This window comes from Xyrauchen texanus, chromosome 26, assembly GCF_025860055.1.
Source record: "Xyrauchen texanus isolate HMW12.3.18 chromosome 26, RBS_HiC_50CHRs, whole genome shotgun sequence".
NCBI lineage: Eukaryota > Metazoa > Chordata > Actinopteri > Cypriniformes > Catostomidae > Xyrauchen > Xyrauchen texanus.
The window spans coordinates 8,704,277-8,720,538 of record NC_068301.1 but is presented as its reverse complement, the minus strand read 5'-3'; the positions used below and the strand labels follow the sequence as shown (position 1 = coordinate 8,720,538).

The 16,262-nt window shown below is 38.3% G+C and overlaps 1 protein-coding gene across 1 annotated transcript; it reads right to left on the bottom strand.

Annotated features, from left to right (window-relative positions):
• Positions 1 to 508: 508 nt before the first annotated feature.
• On the bottom strand, positions 509 to 5,417 carry LOC127620167 (cellular retinoic acid-binding protein 2-like). Its single transcript, XM_052093285.1, has 4 exons — positions 5,155 to 5,417; positions 3,894 to 4,072; positions 2,781 to 2,897; positions 509 to 880 (listed from the first exon to the last, which is right to left on the bottom strand). Exons 1-4 carry the CDS (start codon positions 5,234 to 5,236, stop codon positions 830 to 832), a joined length of 429 nt encoding a protein of 142 aa, XP_051949245.1. The 5' UTR covers positions 5,237 to 5,417; the 3' UTR covers positions 509 to 829.
• Between the last annotated feature and the right edge of the window lie 10,845 nt (positions 5,418 to 16,262).

Genomic DNA, 16,262 nt, shown 5'->3' with positions numbered 1-16,262 from the left:
AAGAGAGTAAAGTAGAAAGAGAACAAAACAGCCGTTCTCTCTGATTTAATGTGGTAACCATCTACAGATCGGATAGAGAGCAGAGGGAATAACTTCTTTAAGATTAATTTTCTTTCTAACTACTTTTACTCTTTTTCCATACCTCTCCCTAGTCCCCCCTTACTCCTTGCCAGGTATTCTTTTTTATTTTTAATTTGTGGTACATTTATGTAATCTAAATTTATGTTGGGCTGTTCAAACCTGAGAGTGGTTGGATAAAAAAGAAAAGGCAAGAATAAATACAAAGGTAACTTTGATGAAAGGAAATACAATTTTTTGGAAGGAAAAGTTCGTGGAAAAGCTCAACCGAGGTTTATATTTCCAGCAAAATGATAACAGTGAAAAAGCACAGTGGCCAGAGAGCAAGCACAAGTCAGGATTTTGTGTTTATGTATAACTCTATAATGACTTATGTAATTAAGTAATTTAACAATTTTACAGCAAAAACAGATCCTGACAACCTTTTGTGTTTACATACAGTTTATAGGTTTATTAACATATTTCATTGATAAGCCACATTGTGGCACGTACATAAAACTGAAGGGTAAAATGCACAAACAATAACAATAAATACAGTTTTTCTGATGGACACATAGGTAAGAAAAACACAGACCTATTTAACCCTCAAAACATCTTTAACTCTCCCCTTCTCTGTCATACACAGACCAGCACATGTCAAACACTACAAAAGCTACTCTCAAAAATGACTATTTTATACAATGATAAACTATCAGTTATGAGCTCTGTGTATATTGTTGAGATGTGGAAAGAACAGAGGTGGAAAGATCCTTCAGTCTCGTTCATACACACGGGTGCAGACGACATCCCCAGCTCTCATGGTCTGGAAAGAAAACATCAGAGATGTTCAAATTAATATCCAATGAAAGTGTGTTTACATATAAACATGTTTTTATATTCACAAATCAAATCAGATCAGATCAGTTCAATGAATGAAAGCACTGGCATAGCACTCTCTTTTTCATTCCCTACTACGCCCCAGTGGTCTAACTAAAATATTAAAAACAAGGAACTAGCAACAAAAAACTCAGACCTCGAGAGACTGTTTACTCTAAGTGGCATAAATGGATTGGTGTGACTTATATAATTATGTTAAGAAGGTCTTCTACTCATTACTATAATTACTTTCTGCCACCTTCTCCTTGCCTGCTAATGATTTAAGGCAATAAAGGGATGAGACATTTGAATAAACAAATCCTTTAACTTTTATGATATTCAAACATAACAACAGTGGAGTTCATGTAACCGCTAAGGGTGAGAGGCTGAATGTTCAGTCTAAACTGTAAATGTATTGAGATCATGAGATAATTGTACTTGTGCCCTTGGGGCATAATCCTAACCTCATGGGAGGCTGACCTTGCTGTAAAAAAATGTGTTTAAATAAAATGTGTCTAATACTCTGCATACTAAATTATCAGCTAGGGACATTTTAAGTATATCATTACAAACTGTAATTACTTTACAGTCCAAATAAGTAGTGTAATACATTACATTTTAAATACTTGTAATAAGCTAAAGCCCAGTTTTGACACGAACGCTTAGCATCTGTGTATCACTGTGTAACACTTAGAGTCTGCGTATAGTCTTTCAAAGAATACATAATTTGTCTGTGCGCATACACAGGTGGTTGATATGTGCACTACGATTGCTATGAAAAAATGGACGTTTAATCTTCAAGAGTTTAGACCCATGAAGATGCTTTATATTACTTCAGACTCAAATTATACAAATGCAGGTGTCTCCTGACCTCTCTTGCCTTGCACATCTACTGTTGTTGTTTTCACATTCTTCTCCTGTTGTTTAGTGATTAATTCTTCTTGGCTCAACTGTGAGTGTTGCCACCTTGTAGACTAATTCTACGTCTTATTTCGGCTAATCCCAGTAGGGGTCGCTATAGCGACAGTCCATCTGTGATCCCCTTGTAAACGTATTATTTAGTGCAAATAATTCCAGGCACATGCAAGTAGGTATAGCTGCAGGCCAGAGACCTCCAAGTGAGTGTGGGGTTACTCCAAAAGGGGGTTGCTCCAACTCCAAAAGGACATGTCACTTCCACTCACGGTTTTTGGAGTACTGGCTGCAGCTTTATCCTTCTCGACGCATGTACATACTGGGTGTTCAGAGTATGCACAGTTAGAAAAATCAGGCTGCATGCTTTCTGTGCTCGAGCATTTGGGTCATTATGAAATTTGCATCACGTGCTTGTACGCAGACTCCAAGCGTTAGCGTCTGATGGAAGTAACTGACTCTTAATTAAGTTCATTACTTTCTTGGTTTTAATGAAGTACATTAATTAGGTAAAAGTGAATATCTTTAAAACATGAAGCTTGTTCATATCTGTTTGCATTTGTATTACAGCTAAATTGTCATTAACAAGTCATCGTATGAGAGAAAAATGTGTGGTGCTGAGTGCATAACGTATGCGAGGAGGAAATAGAGTTCAATTCGTTGAATTGAAAAACAAAATCTTTTCTGTGAAAATTGTTTTAGAGAGTCACTTAAAATGAAGTAATTAGTAATGTGATTACATTCCTCATTAATCTATAAAATAAACTTATTACAATTTTAGAGAAGTAATTAATAATTTGTAGTGGATAATGTTTTGAGTAACTTACCCAATACTGGTTGTTTTTATTAGACATTGAGGGGGACACGTTATTGATCACATTCTTGATTAAAAGTTAAAAATATTTGTGGCATTTCCAAGTAAGTCTTGCCCTTACCAGAATCATTTGGCCATCATTGGTCAGCTCACGTGTCCATGATGTCTCAGGTACCTCCCCCTTCTGCAGTGTCTGCTCGCAAGTTATTTTACTGTCTGTCTCCCATTTCGGAAAACTCTGAGGGGAAATTGAAAGGGTCAGAAAAGGGCTAAGAGTGGGGATATGAATTTCTGAGTGTTTCATAAAGAAGGCTGCTTGCTGAGAACATAATTCATTGTGTTTGTGTGTGTGTGTGAGTGTGTGTGTGTGTGTGTTTATCACTTGTGGGGACCAAATGTACCCATAAGGATAGTAAAACCCAAACTTTTTGACCTTGTGGGGACATTTTGTCGGTCCCCATGAGGAAAACAGCTTATAAATCATACTAAATGGTGTTTTCTGAAAATGTAAAAATGCAGAAAGTTTTCTGTGAGGGTTAGAGAATAGAACATAAAGTTTGTACAGTATAAAAAACCATTATGTCTATGGAAATTCCCCATAAAACATGGAAACACAACATGTGTGTGTGTGTATTTGGATACATGAACTTGGAAAGATTAACATTAATACAGTATACTGAATGTTTGATTTATTTAATACATTATTTAGAATGATTTGAATATTTTCAGTAACATATTATATATATATATATATATATATATATATGCATATATTATACACAGCGCCCACTGTGTTTCAATGCTCATATCATAAAAATGCATAAAGGCACAATTTTTGTCATACTTCTATAACTTTTTGTAAATAATAAAAGGATGTCACTGTGCACAACAACTTGCTACAAATAAATAAATAATTGAATCGTTTGCCCCCAACCCCACCCCAAAAGAAAACAAGGCCACATGGTGAAAGAGAAACAATTTATTTATTTATTTGTAGCAAGTTGATGGTTTTGTTGTTTACAAAAAGTCATAGAAGTATGCCAAAAATCGTGCAAATGCCTTTACTGTAAGCATTTTTAAGATATGAGCAATTAAACATTTATTTTGGACCATCTCGTATATAAGATTTCAGCTTTTCCAGTGTGCTTGTGTGCAGCAATTTACAGAAAATGTGACATGGTAGATGGATGGATGGATGGTTGGATAAATGGATAGATGAAAAAGGTGTAATTACTGTGCATGGGCGTCCATCCACCGTAGTCTCATTGAAGGACTGGCCCACCGTAAAGGACACATGAGTGGTCCGCACACTAGTGGACGTCTGAATTGAGAGGCTTTCTCCCTGCTGTGTAATCTCAACAGCCGGTTTGGAGGCTGCTGCAACTGCAATCTTCCTCAAAAAGACATTTACGCCTACAGAACACAGACAAACACACAAACGTGCTAGATAAGAGGTCATTTATTACATCAGGGATCAAAGCCAGTTTTCCTACTGCTAATTTCCTGTCCTTAATGAGCGTGTCTAATTTGCACTGGAATGCTTATTTAATAGCATTAACATATTTATGTAATCAAAATTAGGTGGGCTACTCCAGACTTCATGTTGAGGTCAGTCTTGGAAATCTCTTGGTAAATATTTAGTCAGGTCAGTGAACTCATTGTCTTGTATATTTCATTTAAGGGCAACAGCATACTTGGTCTAAGTGCACTCCTCCTGGGTCAACTAATTGGGGGTCGCTTGAGGAAACGGTGTGTCTATAGAGCCAAACGGCTGGCTGAGGGGCCCCATATCAGAGTTTGTGAGCCTAATCACAATCCCATGGGGAAGTGAGGCAGAAATGTTTTCCTAGTGCATTTTTATGGTCAAAGTGAGTATGTGACCCGTGCACGTTGACTGTAATTGATGGATCATGTAATTAATGAAGTTCAAATTAGAAAAGAAAAAGCAATTAACCTTTGGTTGTTGTATTTATTATGTAGATTTAGCACTTTATCAAAAGGCCTAATTAAGTTTACAAAGCAGATAAGCTTAATTAAACTCCAAATTTGGACAACATATCGTTTGAACGCACAGTTAATTAACGCGAATAGCGCACGCAATTCGCGTTTTAACGCATTTAAACGATTTTCACGCAAGCAAATGCTGTGATGTATGCGAATATTAAACTTTATTACCAGGCAATTAACAACTGAAACAAAACTTTCAGATGAAATATTTTGTACGTTTCTGAAGCAATGTTTAGCTACATTTTATGTCCATTGTGTTTGTGTATGCGCGCGCGCGTGCGCGTGTGTATGTGTGTGTGCGCGTGTGTATATATAAACGTGAATAGCAAATGTGATTATTTAATCGCATCGTACAAGCAAATTCGATTCGAAATTCGAAATTAAGCAATTTTAATATAGTTTTGAAGTTTCTGAAGCAACCTTTAGCTCTATTTTATGTCCATTGTAAATGCATAAAAATGCAACAATCAAGAATCGTAAAAACGTACCCAGTGCTTTCAAAAGCTCCTCGAAATTTTCTGAACTTTTAATTTTCCAAGATCCTGAAAAGTCGGCAAATTGTTGCTCCATCTTTCACGTCGCTGCTCGCGAGTTTGATTAAATGTTAGTTTCTGGAGTTTTTTGTATCTGTTCTTTCAAATAATCGTCTTAACGGGGTCTCCTCTCCTCAGCCTGCTTTCAGCAATCTTTCTCTCTCAGATGAGCCTGTAAATGTGCGCTCGGGTTTCTCCAATCCTGTGCTTTTACGCCTGTGCGGTTTCATTGGGTGGCCCGTTTGCGCGCACCATGTGGTTCACGTACAAATGCCGCAACTGAGCCGAACAAGACCGCTTTACGGATACATGGAGATTCAACTTCACCATTTGCGTTGAGTTATCGGGTCATACTGGTCATTACTTTCAATTACTGCTAAATGCATGTTATTTATGTAGCTTTTATCTAAAGCACGCTCACTACAAGATCAGACTCCTTGCTCAAGTGCTTAACTCGAGAGCACAAAAGTCATAGGATCTATCACTGACCCAGATCTGGATGACATCTCCAGGGGTTCTCAGCTGGGACTTTGGGGTTTATCATCAAGCACAACAAACTTTCATTTGTTTGTGTTCCTATCTCAGTGGGTAGAGAGTGGCACCACTGGTGATGCCAAGTTCATGGGTTGGATCACATAATAAAATGTGTCCATTAAAGGGATAGTTCACCCAAAAAAGAACATTTTCTCATTATTCCCTCATTCCATCCCTGACGATTATGACATTCTTTCTTCTGCTGAACAAAAATTACGATTTTTAGAAGAATGTTCCAAAACTTAGTGAGCTGCCATGAAGATATCTACATTTTGAAACAGCCTTCGTGTCCGGAGCGCACCTATGATGTCTTAAAAGGCCGCCTCTAGAAGAAGCTCACTAGGTTTTGGAATAGACCCAATATCTCAGCTCTGTTGGTCCTTTCAATGCAAGTGAATGGTGGACAGAAATCTGAAGGTCCAAAAAGCAGATAAAAACAGCATAAAAGTAATCCATATGACTTCAGTGGTTAAATCCAAGTCTTTAGAAGTGATATGATAGGTGTGGGTGAGAAACAGATCAATATGTCATTTTTTACTATAAATCCCCACTTGCACAGTGGAGAGTGAAACTAAACAGGCGCTACATTTTACTTTTAGATGTGAAAGTGAAAGTGGAGATTTATAGTAATAAAGGATTTACATTTTGATCTGTACTGCAACCGTTTCTATTATTATTTTAAATGAGTGGTGAGTCAGCATCATGACACAAATTCTGTTGCTCGTGCTTAACTTAACTATTCTTTAAATGCAAACAAATCTATTATGCGTTGGAGATTTTGTCAAACAAAGAGGATTTCTACAAAAAAGGTAATAACTATGAGGAAACCCCCATGTTATTTGAAACCCTTTCTCTCATACAAACATGCTAACAAAGGCATTTCATGTTGAGCCTTGTTAGTATTCAAACCACAACAGTCAGACAATCATATCACAGATTCAAATATATTCTCTCTCTTCTCTCTCTCTTTCTGAGTGCCTCGTTGTAGACTCTGTGTCCTAACAAGACTCGGACTTTGCATTGAGATTCACATTTTTTGTTTCAATTTATATTTTAATCAACTAGAACTTGAGACTGTAATATACTGTATGTTTAATGCATGCTTATAGTTTTGGGAGCAGTAGTTCAATACTATTTCGGATGAGTTATTGCCTTGTTTTCTTGCTTGCTGCCATTTGACTTTATGTTCATTAACACAACAAAGAAATGTGTGCTAATGAGCTGAACTATAGAGAATGCAGTACTCATTCCTATGTGAATTGAGCTGAGCTAGAGCATAACAGCAAGTGGGGACTTATGTAGTAAGGGTAATGTTTGATTTCATCAGCTGCCCTTTTCGACAAAAGTTGGGCTGAAGGAAGTTTTTACAGCTGAGTAAGCATATGATGCCAAATGAGTGTTGGGTACCCACTGAAATAAACATTTCAAAATCAATTTAAAATGCTTTGTGCTACTGGAAGACAAAATTGCTTTTCTGACACACCTATACACACATATATTCCTAATATGTTACAGATGACGCAAACAAAAATGACCTCAAATTTTGATAATTTCATTGTTGGTGAAGCTTCATTTAGTTTTGTTCCTTTTGTGCACATCACCACATTCCTCATACAAATGGCGTGAAAGCTGCAGCAGAGAGACGAAAAGCAAACAGAGTGTTTGAGTGGCCGAAAAGGAGCAAGGGAGGAGAGAAAGAACGAGGCAGTGAAACCTAAAACCACATCCTCTTCTCCAAATGCTCAGAGGTAATTATCACCTGATTCCTGAGTTACTCCCCACCCGTCTCTTTCTCTCCCTTTTCCCCCTGATCTCACCCCCAACCAAGAACATTTCAACAAGTCTGGATCGCAAATTATATCCCTGGAAATGGAACAGAGGAAACGAGAGAGAGAGAGAGAGAGAAAGCGAGAGGGGGGAGAGAGATAAACTGTATTTTCAGTCAGAATGGAGACAGTGGCAAAAGTTCAAGCTGTTTTCTTGCTCTCTCTGAATGCTTTCCCTAAAAGCACATCAGCAACTCTGGCTTTGAAGTGGCGAAGTCAATACAGCTACTTGAATTTGAATGAGAAAACAAACCTGCTCCAAGTCCTCACCAAGTACTGACCCCATTATCCAGGAGATGAAGTGGAATTTATGTATGAAAGAGAAAGACCAATACAAAAAGGGGGATTTTTCTACATGTAATGAGGAACTTTACTGGCCCCTGACATTTAAAAAAAAAAAAAATACTACATGTTGTCTTTCATTTAAACTTTAACAGATACTTTCATGATAACTAGAGAACTGAAAAGACATTAAATCTAATGTCTCTTACTAAAAGTGAAGGAATATGCCGTATATTAGCTTTACTAATGCACTGTGATATTTTACTAAACGAACTTAAACCTCAGAAACTTAAATTAACATTTATTTGACGGAATAATGTTGTCAGGTTGAACCTAATGCCTGTTGAAATAAATGGTTCAGTCCAACGGTCGTTTAAAAAATATATATATTTGGCCACTTAGCATTGGCTCCTCTTACAGAATCTATCGATTAACAGTTCAACAGATGTCTTTTTTTATCTATTTGGCGCCACCTAGCGTTAACGCGCTTGTGTACATTAACTGTCAGTTAACTGTTCAACAGATGTTGTTTTTTTCTTTTCTTTTTTTCATTTTTATCCCCTTTTCTCCCCAATTTGGAATGCCCAATTCCCACTACTTAGTAGGTCCCCGTGGTGGCCCGATTACTCACCTCAATCTGGGTGGCGGAGGACATGTCTCAGTTGCCTCCGCTTCTGAGACCCTCAATCCGCGCATCTTATCACATGGCTCGTTGTGCATGACACCACGGAGACTCACAGCATGTGGAGGCTCATGCTATTCTCCGTGATCCACGCACAACTTACCAAGCACCCAATTGACAGCGAGAACCCCTAATTGTGACCACAAGGAGGTTACCCCATGTGACTCTACCCTCCCTATCAACCGGGCCAATTTGGTTGCTAAGGAGACCTGACTGGAGTCACTCAGCACACCCTGGATTCTAACTCATGACTCCAGGGGTGGTAGTCAGTGTCAATACAATTTGGCAACACCTAGCATTGCACACTCGTGTACAGGAAGATGTCATTTCTACCTGAGCACAGTAGTGATGGGAAGATTGGATCATTTTACTTACTTGAATCTTTGAGTCTCGTTCAGCAAATTAACAAATCTTTTTTTCAAGTAATTTAGTTCATTTCGTTCAATTGAGCAGAATTAAATTAAAATGTAAAATTTTCAATAGCCAAATCCCCCTCCCCCAAACACGTCTACTTATGCAAACTTTTATTATAGTACCAATAAGGACAAATGTATAATGCAGCCAAGGACAAATTATGGGAAACAAATGAGTAGCTCACCAGGAATCTTCTGGTCGATTCGTTTGTTCTTTTGACATGTGACAGCCGTATGTGCATAGCATATATGTCTGTCGCGAGACAACAGAACGAACGACTCATACTGGAGAGGTGAAGAAATTATTTCTGTTTCCTGTGTGATTAATACATAACGTTTACGACTGTCACGTGACAAAAGAACGAACGACTCTGAACAAAAGAGTTGAAAGGTGAACTAATAATGTCTGTTTCCTGTAAAGCGCCTATGGGAGATTGCACAATGCACATGCGTAGCCAACACAAAATGTAAAAAAAATTCGCTGTCCTTTTCTGCATATCGCGGCACCATTTTTGCTTATCGAAGCCGATTCGGCACGTTTCGCAGCCGACCCACCGGCCCGCTCGGTTCTCCCGCTGGCCAGTCCGCCCCTGATAGGCGTTGGCCCACCGGGAAAATGCCCAGTATGCCAGATTGCCTGTCCAGGCCTGCTTGGACTGTCATGGTCCAGAACGGCAATGTCGAAGCCGCATGCGACGCTCTCAGTACGACACCTTTAGCGAAACGATTTTTGTCGGCAGTTGTTATAAATCTATTTATTCATGAGTGACAGCATTGTAACTGTCGTGTTGTATCTTTCTGAAAACAAACAATCAAACAAATTCAGACATTTTAGTACCATTTTTCCTAGTCTATTTTATACTAATAAATATTAATAAAAAAAATAAACATAGGACGTTTCTACAAACTCAAGGTCACTTAACAAATCCAAAGTACACTTGCATATATTGTTAGTCATTTATTTTCATCTTGTTCATTCACGACATTTTCTTTTATTTGATCAAGCTTAGATATCAAATTGTAATGCACTGCAGACCAATTCAGTTATTTGTTGTTGATATCAAATACTGCACATGCTGCACAAGTCAATCAATGGTCCACACAAACAGCACAAAAAACTAACTGTAGCTACTATTCTTTGACTTCTTTAAATTATTACCTGTGCTGCTTTAGTACACAAATACTGTTCGTAAAGCCACAATAAATCAAAGCAAGCTGTTTATATGCTTTAAAAACAAGTTAAAGTTCTGGTTTACTACGTTACTCGTCAGTTCATTGCGTTATGACAGAAGTTACAACAGAGGGCGCAGTTGAGTTGCAAAACGTGACACTGCAATTTACCTTCCAATGCAAAACAGTAAAAAAAAAAAAAGCCTGCTTGGTGATTGTTTAAAACATGTTTTGTCTCCACAAATAACCATGCTTTATATATTTTTTTAAATAGCAACTATGACAAAAAAAAATCCAAAGCAATTTATTAATGTTATTGCTCATTAAAATGACTTTTAACCATTTATACAATCAAATAATACTCTAATAATATTTCATAATTACAGATGTTGTACATGCATACATGCATGCTCTCCATCTTTTTCTCTGCAGAATGCTGTCTTCAGACGGTGCCATTGAATCCGTGAAATGTAAAAGATACTATGAGAATCCCTGTCGTAAGTGAGACTCTACCATGAGGAGATGGCTGCAAGATATAGTTTGTATCAAGGGCACAAAGTCAAGATCCATGGCTTGGATGTTAAGAAGACAATACATGACTTAAAATGAGTTAGGAACTTTGCAACATTATTCATAAAAGGTGTATCGTAAATCAATATTAATCTCTCTTTTGATCTGACATAAAAAGCTGCTTTTGTCCTCTCAACTTTTCAGACATAGTTTACAAAATCTGGTTCTCATGAACACACTGTTGCAATCAAATACACAAAACTAGGCATAACATGGGAATAGATTAAGCCCTAGTCATTTACGAAATATGTTTTGTAAATGTTTTACAAAAACAATTATTGATGTTAAAGTTTGGTAAACAAAAGTAAAGTCTTTTGCTTTTTGATCTATAATAACTAGTACCTTACCTGTAAATAATCAATGCTGAATCTATCTATGAATATTGTGGTTAGTATTACTAGATAAGCTATTGTCTGGTAATTTAGAAAAGTCTGAGATTTTATCAGACGTTTTCTTTTGAAATGAAGGCATATGTGCCAGCTTCAGGGTTTGGCAGATGAACACACCCACAAAAATGTTGAAGTGATTTTTTAATTTGCACAATTAAACAAGTGGCCTTTGTGCAAACCACACATGAGTCATATTCTTCCACCAGGTTTAATGGGTATTGGAAGAAGTGTTAAAAAGTTCCTTTTAATTTAAGCCTTTTATTGTGGATTTTTGCAATAATAGTAATCTTAAACTAGATAGTAAAGTTTGTAGAGACTAAACTTTGATGGCTTAAAGCCTTGTCTGAAAGTTTAAACTAGTTTAAAAAAAAAGATAGACACACACACTTAGGGATTACCAAATTTGCAGCAATGTTATAAAATACTCATAATATTAGTAAACATTAAAGTAACTTCACCAGAAAATGTTTGTTACGTATGTAATGGTGGTTCTGTGAATTCTGCGAATGGGTCGAGATAATATACCAACAAAGTTATGTGGGGATGCAGGCTAAGCTCTGGGGATGACAAACCCCAGAAGCTCAGCGTTGAGGCTCACGCCACGTCTTTCTCACTTCTGACCTACAGAGGCGGTGCTTAAGCACTAGTGGATGACTCATACAACACAGTCATGAGGAATGGCACTCACCTGAAAATAAAGAACTGAACTGTTGAAGTTCAGTTCTTTCAGTTCTTTAACAGTTCAGCAACATTTATTGTAGAACTATGCAAAAGTGCATGGAGAAGCCTAAGTAGCAGCAGCACAGATAACTGCCAAGGAGACACTTCTGAAGGCAGTTTAAGATGTAGAAACAGACCTAGTAGAATGACAAGAGATACCTCAGCCAACAGAAAAGCCATTTTTTAAAGATGTCTGAAATGGGACACAGGACACAGGAAATGGGGGTTGCGAGCTGGTCTTAAATGTGATGCACCCTTTAAAAAACTGCAGACAAAACTATGGGAACCAAGAGAAGACCCACCAACTAGTACATGATAGACAGAAATGGATGCAACATATACATTTAATCTGGAGGCTGCCTTGCCTTCATTCAAAAGATGCTGCAAAAACACAAAAATCTTGGAACCTCACAGTGTGTTTCAATCCCACAATCCCTATACAGTCCCACAGTTCCAACACAATGTATAGAGCTAACATGTGGATGGAGCTCCAGCACTAGCAATAGTGTGAAAAACAGCAGGTTTGCAATATGTAAGAAGTGGATTGGACCCAGAAACCAAACCCAGAGATGTAGGCGCACTGGGTCTGGGTGCCAAACACTTCAATCCATCTGTGATAGAAGATCCTTCCTGAGGGGAAGCTGCAACAGACTGCCTGCTAATAGTTTCAAGAGTATGGGAAACCAAGGCCTTGCTGGCCATCGGGGTGATACAAGTAGCACCCTGTGATTGCACAGGGAGGTCCAGTGTAAAGTCTCCCACAACAACAGAGGAGGAAATACAGCCACTCATGAGAGAGTGCATTCTGACCCGACTTCTCTGTCTCCGGTGACACTACCAAAGCTGCCACAGCCTGTTCTATGAACAGTGTGTGCCCCACCCCAATAGAGTCAGCTTCAGTCATTGACCCTAGGATACGGGCTGTCTTTGATAGACATTTTGGAGCACCCAATCCCATAAGTGGCATGGCAAAGAATTTGACGCTGAAGACTACCTTAAGAAAATGTTGGACTGGGCAGGTTGGATGGTGGCTTATTGAGACCTAGACAGGCAATTCTCAGAAGAGGATGAATTTCCACTAAAACCATCCACCCATTAGAAACCATCAGCAGAAGCATTCTGAGGGGAAGGGTGCACAGTAACATCATCCAAAACCAAATGATCACGAAAAAGGGAGTTGGAAGCACTTGTAGAAAGAGCATCTAAGTCCAAGTTACATAAGAGGTTGGGGGAATCATGAATTCTCTTGAACTGTTTTCATTCTCCGTTGTGATTGCTACAGTCAAAGCTGGGGCCACGGGTTGAAGCATTTGGAGGAGACCAATCATTTTGAAGGATACCTTTATTTCCACCATTTGTGGGGAAAGATCAGCGACTGTCTTAGACAGAAATTGTCCAGTCAAACAGTCAATTTTATTCGAAGGGGCGCTATAGCTGCAATGTTTCCGATCTTAACAAATTTGGTAAGAAGGAGCAGTCTCTCTGCAACAGGGAGCATTCTGCAGTGCAGACACGGGTCAGTGTGAGCATCCCTTAAATGCTAAATTCGCAAGCATGATGATCATTTATCACGCCCATCATCAGAATGAAGGACATTCATGCACAGCCGACAGCTTAATGGATATATTAAAAGACACTTATGTGTTCAAGATGAAAGCCCTGACAGGCCCGCAGACCGGGGACTCGATTTGGATGGCGCGGCCGGGGAAATTCAGCGTCAACTGTCCAACATGTTTGTGATGCTGATGTTGAGAAATGGAGTTCATCAATTATCTGGAGTCATCGGAGAGGGAATTATCTGCTAATCTGTCCACGACAAAAGTTGATTTGGAACATCCGAATTGTTGGAATTCCTGAGCATGAGGAGGGCAGAGATATGGTGAAATTCTTAGATGAGCTCTTCCCGATTCTGCTCTACATAACAGGCCATAAACTGGAAATCGAGCAAGCTCACAGAGCCTTGGCTCCCAGTTCTGAGAGTGACCTTTTGAGTTTAGAGGGATTGACGCCGGTTGGCGCAGTCATGCGTGGGTTTAATGCACATGCTTATCTTTTTTCTATTTGTTCAGGGGGAAGTTTGGGGTTTGATTGTTGCACTAATGCTGAAATGTGGTCTTTATCATTTTTATTTTTGACAATCTATTTTTTCTATTCTATCAAAATGTCAAATTTGAATATGAGTGCGTTATCTCTCGCCACGTGGAATGTGAATGGGTTGTGGCACCCCATAAAAAGAAAGAAGGTTATTTATTTTCTTAAACATAAGAAATATGATATAGTGTTTCTTTAAGAAATGCATCTTTCCCCACAGGAAGCTGGAAAATTTGGGAAGATATGTGGTGAACATATTTTCTTCAGTGCTGTCTCAAGTAAAAGCAGGGGAGTCAATATTTTGATAAATAAACATCTACAATTCCAATTTCACAAACAGATTCATTATACATTTGGAAGAGTTATTATTGTTTTAGTTGAAATTCAGGGACAAAGGCTAAATTTTGGCTAATATTTACACACCTAATGCTGATGATCAGGGCTTTTTTATAGATCTTGAAGGGATGTTGCAAGTCACTGGCACCTCTTATGATATAATATTGGGAGGAGACTTTAATCTATTGATGGATTCAGTCCTTGATCATAATGAAGCAAAAGTGTGTAAGCCCACTAAAACAACACTGACGCTTCACAGGATGTGTAAAAATCTTGGTCTTACAGATATTTGGAGACTTTTGAACCCAGCTATACATTTTTTTCATCAGTCCATAAGATTTATTCTTGAATAGATTTTTTTTTTTTATATCTAAGTCCCTCATTTCATCTGTTGTTGATTGCTCAATTGGAAATATCTTAGTCTTAGATCATGCCCTAGTGAGTACAGAGAAAAATAAATCAGTTGGCACTTTAGTGTATCCCTTTTGCAAAATCCTGATTTCCAACAAATGTTAAAGACTGAAATGGTCAGCCTAACTGGTCCTCTGTATCCTCTGTGTGCGTGGCTAGGGAGGCACTTAAGGCTGTTCTTAGGGGTCAGATCATACAGTATGCCTCATTCATCAATCCAAAGCACGATAAGTTGTGGAGTTGGAAGGACATATTAAAAGTGCAGAGGCTGAAGCGCCGTATATCGCCTGATGACCTCAGAGAATTGACCCAATTTAAATACAGATATAATACTATTTTGTTGTGGAGGTGGAGTTTTGGTTATTCAGGGCAAGACAGTCATACTTTGAGAAGGGGGACAAAGCAGGAAAACGTTTGGCTAGATATATAAATTAGAGAAAGTCTTTTTTTATCATTCCCTCAGTGAAATCTGCTGGTGGTGAATTTTTACCTCTGCCATTGATATTAATAATGCTTTTAAAGAATTCTATCTTGATCTTTATAGTTCCACATCTTTCTCTACTGATGAAGATATTAGAAACTTTGTGGAACCATTAGAACTCGACAAGCCAATTAGAAATTGACAAATGAGCAAATTCTCTTGATTCTGAGATGACCTTGGTGGAGCTTGGTGAAGTAATTAAGGCCTTGCCTGTAGGCAAGGCTCCGGGTCCAGATGGCTTTGCTGTTGAATTTTTTAGATCTTATGCTACAGAACTGGCTCCACTTTTGTTAGACGTTTATATGGAATCATTAAAGAATGGAAAGCTTCTCCAGCCATGACACAAGCCCGGATTAGTCTGATTCTTTGAAAGGACAAAGATCCAAGCGAGTTAAGAGTTACCGTCCAATTTCCCTGATCCAGTTAGATATAAAACTTTTGTCAAAACTTCTGGCTATCCGATTAAGTAAAGTTATGACATCTCTTATTCATATAGATCAGGTGGGGTTTATTCGGGGCTGTAGTTCTTCTGATAACATTAGGTGTCTCATCAATATCATGTGGTCAGTGGTGAATGATCAATCTCCGGTCGCTGCCATCACACTTGATGCCGAAAAGGCATTTGATATGGTAGAATGGGACTATCTTTTTAAGTTTTGGAAATATATGGGTTTGGAAATACTTTAATTGGATGGATTAAGTTACTTTAGACCTGTAGCAGCGGTACAAACTAATAGATACATTTTTTATTATTTTACTCTGGATAGGGGAACTCGTCAGGGTCACCCTCTTTCCTCATTATTGTTTTGTCTTGCCCTGGAAACATTAGCAGCTACGATAAGAAAGGAGGAGGATTTTCCAGGGGTGATGGCGGGAGGTGTGACACGTAAGCTTTTACTCTATGCAGATAATATTTTGTTATTCGTCTCCGACCCCACTAGATCCAGCAAATGTATGTGATTTAGTCAGAGTTAATTTTGACCCTTTAATAAAAAGGATTTCGAGCAATGTGAGCAGGTGGGCTTCATTACATTTATCGATGATTGGGAAGGTTAATGTTATTAAAATGAGTTGTATTACAGAATTCAACTATCTACAACAGTCTCTCCCTATAGATGTCCCCCTCTCTTATTTCAAGCAATTTGATAGCATAGAGAT

Bases quoted from the DNA above. Each gene is read 5' to 3' on its own strand.
- LOC127620167 (XM_052093285.1), bottom strand. From the start codon at position 5,236: ATGGAGCAACAATTTGCCGACTTTTCAGGATCTTGGAAAATTAAAAGT. The intron at 4,073-5,154 runs GTACGTTTTTAC...TGTGTTCTGTAG, and splicing joins GGAGCTTTTGAAAGCACTGG to GCGTAAATGTCTTTTTGAGG. The intron at 2,898-3,893 runs GTAATTACACCT...ATTTCCCCTCAG, and splicing joins TGGATGGACGCCCATGCACA to AGTTTTCCGAAATGGGAGAC.